This window comes from Oncorhynchus keta, chromosome 1, assembly GCF_023373465.1.
Source record: "Oncorhynchus keta strain PuntledgeMale-10-30-2019 chromosome 1, Oket_V2, whole genome shotgun sequence".
NCBI classification, from domain to species: domain Eukaryota; kingdom Metazoa; phylum Chordata; class Actinopteri; order Salmoniformes; family Salmonidae; genus Oncorhynchus; species Oncorhynchus keta.
The window spans coordinates 75,960,364-75,968,655 of record NC_068421.1 but is presented as its reverse complement, the minus strand read 5'-3'; the positions used below and the strand labels follow the sequence as shown (position 1 = coordinate 75,968,655).

Below are 8,292 nucleotides of genomic sequence, written 5' to 3'. Positions count from 1 at the left end.
AACTAGAAACATCTGCCCTGATGCCCGACACCTTGTGGCGCTCCAGGTCCTCACCGGTGGCGGCCTGGTAAGCCAGAGAGTAGCGGACGATGTCCCCATGGCGGCTGGCTGCAGGGGGTGCCACCCAACTCACCTTGATGCTGGTGGAGCTGAGGCTCAGAAGGTGCACCTCCTGGGGCGGGGCTGAGGGGGCTGGAGGAAAGGGGGGGACACATGGAGGTGGTTGGGGGGTCAAGCAGGAGAGATGGGAGAGGGAATACCACCCTATTCCCTCTATAGCGCACTACTTTTGACAGTGCACTACTGTATAGGGAATAGGGTGCCATTTGGGATGTACTATAGGCCTTCTGGACTGGGAGGAAGAGCTCCATATACTGTAGTCTGTAACTCCTTACCAATGTGCTTCAGAGTAATCATGTGTAAGGCAGTCTGAAATTTGTTTCTAAATGAGCTATAGTAGGTGTGTAGTTTCTAAATTAGCTATAGTAGGTGTGTAGTTTCTACATGAGCTATAGTTGGTGTGTAGATTCTAAATGAGCTATAGTAGGTGTGTAGTTTCTAAATGAGCTATAGTAGGTGTGTAGTTTCTAAATTAGATATAGTAGGTGTGTAGTTTCTAAATGAGCTATAGTAGGTGTGTAGTTTCTAAATGAGCTATAGTAAGTGTGTAGTTTCTAAATGAGCTATAGTAGGTGTGTAGTTTATAAATAAGCTATAGTAGGTGTGTAGTTTCTAAATGAGCTATAGTAGGTGTGTAGTTTCTAAATGAGCTAAAGTAGGTGTGTAGTTTCTAAATGAGCTATAGTAGGTGTGTCGTTTCTAAATGAGCTATAGTAGGTGTGTAGTTTCTAAATGAGCTATAGTAGGTGTGTAGTTTCTCAATGAGCTATAGTAGGTGTGTCGTTTCTAAATGAGCTATAGTAGGTGTGTAGTTTCTAAATGAGCTATAGTAGGTGTGTAGTTTCTAAATGAGCTATAGTATGTGTGTAGTTTTTAAATGAGCTATAGTAGGTGTATAGGGGTTATGCTTCTACTAAATATGGTTATTTTATTTTATAGTCTCTCACAATTCTCCACAGTGCAGAAGAAAAATAAAATACTTCAAATGCAAAACAGGACACAATAAAAATGAAAAACAACTAAATGCATAAACAACACACAATATGAGCAAAATACATGTTCCAGAATATCACAACCCAGTATGAACATGGGGAAGGTAGTGGGTGGGTGAGGGATACTGAGGCACTACTGTGTAGAAAATAACCTTTAACATGCCTGCTTGTGATTTGGCAGCCAGAGTAGTGAGGAAGCAGGACACAATATGCCTTCAATATAAGTCATGTTTGGTTGGTTGGTGTTAAAAGGCTCATCCTTGACAGGCCATTCCTTCCTTTAGAATACAGACACCCATGTGATTAACAGAGTTCAGATACAGATAAAGACAGAAAAAACAGAGCATGTGTCTTAAACGACACCCTATTCCATATGGGCCCTGGGCAAAAGAAGTGCACTATATAGGGAACAGGGTGCCATTTGGGAAGCAACAACCTGCTGTTCAGCTGAACCTCTATGTGTATATTCACGAGGGAGTAGATGAGAGTTAGAGAGTCTATGTGTATATTCATGAGGGAGTAGATGAGAGTTAGAGAGTCTATGTGTATATTCATGAGGGAGTAGATGAGAGTTAGAGAGTCTATGTGTATTTTCATGAGGGAGTAGATGAGAGTTAGAGAGTCTATGTGTATATTCATGAGGGAGTAGATGAGAGTTAGAGAGTCTATGTGTATATTCATGAGGGAGTAGATGAGAGTTAGAGAGTCTATGTGTATATTCATGAGGGAGTAGATGAGAGTTAGAGAGTCTATGTGTATATTCATGAGGGAGTAGATGAGAGTTAGAGAGTCTATGTGTATATTCATGAGGGAGTAGATGAGAGTTAGAGAGTCTATGTGTATATTCATGAGGGAGTAGATGAGAGTTAGAGAGTCTATGTGTATATTCATGAGGGAGTAGATGAGAGTTAGAGAGTCTATGTGTATATTCATGAGGGAGTAGATGAGAGTTAGAGAGTCTATGTGTATATTCATGAGGGAGTAGATGAGAGTTAGAGAGTCTATGTGTATATTCATGAGGGAGTAGATGAGAGTTAGAGAGTCTATGTGTATATTCATGAGGGAGTAGATGAGAGTTAGAGAGTCTATGTGTATATTCATGAGGGAGTAGATGAGAGTTAGAGAGTCTATGTGTATATTCATGAGGGAGTAGATGAGAGTTAGAGAGTCTATGTGTATATTCATGAGGGAGTAGATGAGAGTTAGAGAGTCTATGTGTATATTCATGAGGGAGTAGATGAGAGTTAGAGAGTCTATGTGTATATTCATGAGGGAGTAGATGAGAGTTAGAGAGTCTATGTGTATATTCATGAGGGAGTAGATGAGAGTTAGAGAGTCTATGTGTATATTCATGAGGGAGTAGATGAGAGTTAGAGAGTCTATGTGTATATTCATGAGGGAGTAGATGAGAGTTAGAGAGTCTATGTGTGGGAGACAGATTGAACAGATATGTTTCAAACAGGTACAGAGTTGTAAGAAACACAGAAAGATAGAGAAGCAGAGAGATATATAGCTATAAAAGAATGCAAATAACAGATAAAGGGCCAGACAGATCATATGACATGGTGAATGGGGGAGTGAGAATATTGAGGACAGATATAGTGATAGAATTGTGAAAGTGATTTGGAGAAGCAAGGGGAATAGAGCAGAAAGCGTGAAAGAGCAGCCCTGCTGGACTCTTTGCCGTGGCAGCACCTTTCTTGAAATGGCGACTCAGTGGCTCTGTGTGTCAGTGAGCAGGCAGATAAGAGACTGACTTCAGAGAGAGGGAGCGAGAGAGAGAGAGGCCTCATTTTAGGGACCTCTGTTCCTATGGGAACCAAAGCCCTGTATAGTGTTTGGGTGTGTCCTGAATTGCACCCTGTTTAGTAGACTAATTTTGACCCGGGTCCATTGAAGTAGTGCACTAAATAGGGTGTCATTTGGGACACTGCATGGCTCTCCCGTTTCCACACAGGAAGGCTTTCACAGCTGACAAGTAAAACAAATGGCTAAGAATAAGCTCTGATTCCTTTGGCAAACCTGTCATAAATATTTCAGCTTCCAATCTCTAGATCTCCTGGAGAGACCATGCTCAATGCTGTGAGGGGAGCAGAGAGGAGGCTGAGGTAGTGACAATAGCAGAGGTGTGGCGGAGGGGTCTGGTTATGTGCTAAAAACTCGATTAAGGGGGAGCTGTTCAGCGTTATTAGCGTCGGTTAGGTGACAGTGATTGTGTTGGTGGATGCCGAGGCCATGTATAGTACGGTGCCATGTTTCATTATAAACTATAATAACAAATGATGGTGACATTTATGATGCCGCCGTGCCTTCTGTGCAGCAGTCTGTTTTAGGTTGCTGGGTTCTGCATCACAATGGAAATGAGCATGTTTTGTATCTATGTACTCAGTGGAATGTGACGCACTGGATTTATCATACTATTTGTCAAAATGTGCAATGGCCGATGGGCTGTGGTTTGTTATCGACTGACTACAAATAGGGACAAGGAATGTTCCTCACATTGCTGGTATTTACAGTGCCTGCAGAAAGTATTCATACCACTTGACTTATTCCACACTGTGTTGTGTTACAGCCTGAATTCAAAATAGATTACATATATTTTTCCCTCACCCATCTATACACAATACCCCATAATAACAAAAATAACACATTTATTGAAAATGAAATACAGAAATATCTCATTTACATAAGTATTTACACCGCTGAGTCAATACATGTTAGAATCACCTTTGGCAGCGTCTTTCTGAGCCTCTAAGAGCTTTGCACACCTGGATTGTACAATATTTGTAAATTATTATTTAAATTCTTCATGCTCTTAGAGGCTCAAGTTGGATGTTGATCATTGGTAGACAGCCATTATCAAGAGTTGCCATAGATTTTCCAGCCAATTGAAGTGAAAACTGTAACTAGGCCACTCAGGAACATTCAGTGGCGTCTTGATATTCAACTCCAGTGTAGATTTGGCCTTGTGTTTCAGTTTATTGGCCTGCTGAAAGGTGAATTTGTCTCCCAGTGTTTGTTGGAAAGCAGACTGAACGAGGTGTTCCTCAAGGATTTTGCCTGTGCTTAGCTATATTCTGTTTCTTTTTATCCTAGAATACTCCCAAGTCCTTGCCGATGACAAGCATATCCATAACATGAGCCATCATCATGCTTGAAAATATGAAGAGTGGTACTAAGTGATGTGTTGTGTTGGATTTGCCCCAAACATAACACTTTGGATTCAGAAAATAAAATACATTTCTTTGCCACATTTTTTGCAGTTTTACTTTCATGCCTCTTCTTGCAAACAAGATGCATGTTTTGGAATATTTGTATGCTGTACAAGATTCCTTCTTTTCACTCTATTTAGGTTAGTATTGTGGAGTAACTACAATGTTTTTGATCCATCCTCAGTTTTCTTCTATCACAGCCATTCAACTCTATAACTGTTTAAAAGTCACTCTTTACCTCACCACAGTTTCCTTCCTCTCCGGGAAATGAGTTAGGAAGGACACTTGTATCTTTGTATTGACTGGGTGTTTTGATACACAATCCAAAGTGTAATTAATCAATTCACCATGCTTGAAGGGATATTCAATGTCTGCTTTTCAAAATTAATTTTTACCCATCTACCAAGAGGTGCCCTTTTTTGCGAGGCATTGGAAAACCTCCCTGGTCTTTGTGGTTGAATCTGTGTTTGAAATTCACTGCTTGACTGAGGGACCTTACAGATAATTGCATGTGTGGGTTACAGATATGAGGTTGTCATTAAAAAATGATGTTAAACACTATTATTGCACACAGTGAGCCCATGCGACTTATTATGTGACTTGTTAAGCACATTTTTACTCCTGAACTTATTTGCCATAACACAGGGGAATACTTATTGACTCAAGACTTTTCAGCTTTTCCTTTTCTATCAATTAGTAAACATTTCTACAAACATATTTCCACTTTGACATTATGGGGTATTGTGTGTGTAGGCCTGTGACACAAAAGTTCAATTTAATACATTTTAAATTCAGTCTGTAAAAGTGGTAAAAAGGGAAAATTGCACAACATGGAGTCAGCTAGGATGAATGCTGTGCAAGAATGAACTACCTGACTGGCTCACCTTCCCATTGAAAGTGAGCCAGATTCTTCTTGAATCAGCAGAACATGAAATAATAAAAATATTTTAAGACATGATATTTAGTGTTGAGTGTATACACTTCTTTCTTCGAAAACTTCTCACAAAAACAAGCGTATCTCTGTGAAATGTCCACGATCCACTGAGCGCATTATTTTCAAATTTTTCCTTTAAGATCAGGTGGGTTAGAGGTGCAGGCTTTAAAAGATGACCGGTCTTCTTCCTGTGGTAAGTGGGTAAAAGGTTCGTGCTTTATCTGGTAAGTGCCAAAAGAGGAGGACATTTTCACAGATTCTTACTGCTCTGGCCTCAATTCACAAGCTATGTAGAAGTCAAAGACCCATACTTTAGCATGCTTTCAAAATAAAGAAAAACACAATAACTCAACTAACAACTGACCGCAAAATATGCCCTACCTTTATGACCTACCTTTCTCCCACCTGGACTCCGCAGAAGAAGAAAAGGCATTGGGGTGTCTGGGCATTGGGGTGTGGACCAAAAAGAGCCCCTATTGTCCAGCTCCAAGTAAAGAGAGGTAAAGAACGGTAAGTTTGGGTCAGGGAGTTGGGGTTACTTACTGGACTGGGCAGTCCTGGCCTCGATGGGTTGGGTATAGACGCCCAGGCCCATTTCAGAACGAGCAGCCAGGGAGAACATGTAGAGGGTGTCTGGCTTCAGACCCTCCACAGCATAGGACCCCGCTGGAAGGAAGGTCACATGTAGCTGAGGGAGAAAATAGGCAGAAGAGACGTTAGTAAAAGTCTCGGAATCCAGGAGCCAAAAACAAATCTTGTGTGCACTAGCTAGCTACTCTATTCATGTTAATGCCTGTCACGAGAGAGTATTCAAAAAGCACAATGAGAAAAGTAGATATTGTAATCCCCAAAGTTAATATGTACCACGTTCACATAAAAAGGCACACATAGTAGGAATTACTTATTGGATCCTCACTTGCATTTGCAACTCCTGAAAGACAACAAACAGAGTAAAGGATAACAGAAACATCTATGATTTTCCGTTGTCCTTCGAGACAGATAATACAATTCGTCTACTCCATGAAAATTGTTATCAGTTAGGATATTATCGGCCATTTACCTTGTTGCCAGAGTTAGCCTCCCAATACATCAGCTCATACTTGGTGATCTGGTCCTGGACAGGCCACAGCCACGACAGCATGATGCGGGTGTCCAACTCTGCCTCGGCGTTGAAACTAGATGGCTGGGCTGGTACTACAGGCAGAGAGAAAGAGAGATGAAACACTGCTCTCAGAATACATAGGGGTTACATCCTTATTCTCCTAAAGCATGCAGTCCTCCCCATCTATTTAAAAGCATCGGAATATCTTACACCAGTTACTTTCTTCCCACAAAGGGAAGTGAACACTTTAGACAGACAGGTAAAGAATTGGGACAAAGTGAATCATATAGACTATTGTAGAGTCTGTAGACATGCTGTGAGACACAGGTGCTGTGCTTTTACTCTGTTATGGAGCTGAGACAGCGGTTTCACAAGTATCAGAAATATACAGAACACTTTCACAAGTGGCTACAATATACATTTCAAATCTAGAGTAAGTCTACAGTACAGAGGAAGCCATTTCAGATGAGCGTGTCTGCACTACAAACTATTCTGGGGTACTTCATCACTTTATCACTTTTCTTCTCAGAGGTGTCAGAAGAGGAGGAAACTGTGGAGTAGACATGATCTACGTTGTACTTTGAGGATACAGTAGATAATGTCCTTGTGGATGTGGATATTCACTCAGTGAAAAGTGAAACCTCTATTAGGGAGACTTGGCCTACAGCTGAAACAGACCTAACACACAAAGTGCACCCTGTTTTATACTTTACAGTGTACACTCATCACCTAGGTAGGGTCCCTTCTTCATAAGTAACAGTGTCCGCTCACCTCCCTGCTGGGTCTTGACCTGCAGTACATCAGAGGGAGGTCCGTCCCCTACAGAGGTGAACCCCAGCACCCTGAGGCTGTAGGTGATATCAGTGGTCAGCCCTGAGATGGTGGTCAGTCTGCTGTCGTCAGTGTTGTGTTTCTGCCAGCCACTCAGTGGGGCTCTGAGGTCCGAGCTGTAGTACACCCGGTACCTGAGGAGAGGGTTAGAAAATCAATCCATCAACAAGGTTTAGAAAATGAACCTAAAAATATACACATATTTGGCAAAGCATCAGACGAAAATACATGTTATATCAACCTAGGTGTATGAAATGTCTACATGCTTTATGAAGCATATAGGACTTATAAAGGGTTTATGAAGGCTTCAATAATATTGCTCAGTGGGTTAGAGCCTGGTCAGAGGGTATTATATATGTATATAATATCTTACCCTCTGATCTGTCCATTAGGCTCCTCAGGCGGCTCCCATTGGACCAGCATGGTGGAGGCGCTGAGCATGCGAGCCTGTACAGCTAGCGGTGGAGAGGATGGAGCCTGCTCACTGGTCCTGGTGTCCACGAGGCTGCTAGGAGGGCCACGCCCGATGTTGTTCAGCGCCATGACGTGGAACTCGTACTCGGAGTAGGGGCTGAGGCCACCAATGCTGTAGCGCGTGGTGGCTACCCCATCCACCTAAAATAGAATGATAATATGACATATGATAATTCAGCAGACTTTTATCCAAAGTGACTTACAGAACTGTCAACATTGACCCTGACACATATATTTAGTATTTGTGGCCTACACAGGAAGAGAACCCACAACCATGTGGGAATTGAAATCACAACCATGTGGTAATCGAACCCACAGCCTTGGTGTTGCGAGCCCAATACTCTAACCTACTGATCCACTGGAATCATTGGACCGTACCTCCTGGAAGCTGTTGTCAGAGACCTTGGCCCGGTACTGGATGACATAGTAGGACACGGGCTCAGGGTTCCCCGAGTCCCAGGTCAGGGTGACGCTGGTGGCTGTGGTCTCCGTCACGATCAGGGAGGTGGGGGGCTTGGGCAAGGCTGTCAGACAGACCAGGGGGAGGGAGAGTAATGCACAGTCCATGGAAGATTACAACAGCAAATGATACATTTCTGTTTTAATGGACAATAAAGTATACTATTC

General features: G+C 42.2%; 1 protein-coding gene across 15 annotated transcripts in view; it reads right to left on the bottom strand.

The window, feature by feature from the left end:
* ptprfa (protein tyrosine phosphatase receptor type Fa) overlaps positions 1 to 8,292 on the bottom strand; it is a 346,903-nt gene that overhangs the window by 160,472 nt on the left and 178,139 nt on the right. For 11 of the 15 annotated variants that reach the window (XM_052461048.1, XM_052461037.1, XM_052461059.1 and 8 more), the window contains 6 exons: positions 8,044 to 8,189; positions 7,565 to 7,806; positions 7,132 to 7,325; positions 6,319 to 6,452; positions 5,802 to 5,946; positions 1 to 192 (listed from right to left, as the gene is read on the bottom strand). The exon at positions 1 to 192 is cut by the window's left edge and continues 114 nt beyond it. In XM_052461048.1, the coding sequence (XP_052317008.1) occupies positions 1 to 192; positions 5,802 to 5,946; positions 6,319 to 6,452; positions 7,132 to 7,325; positions 7,565 to 7,806; positions 8,044 to 8,189 (1,053 nt within the window). The remainder of the gene's footprint in view (positions 193 to 5,801; positions 5,947 to 6,318; positions 6,453 to 7,131; positions 7,326 to 7,564; positions 7,807 to 8,043; positions 8,190 to 8,292) is intronic. The other 4 variants (XM_052461110.1, XM_052461114.1, XM_052461105.1 and 1 more) reach the window with 1 other exon arrangement.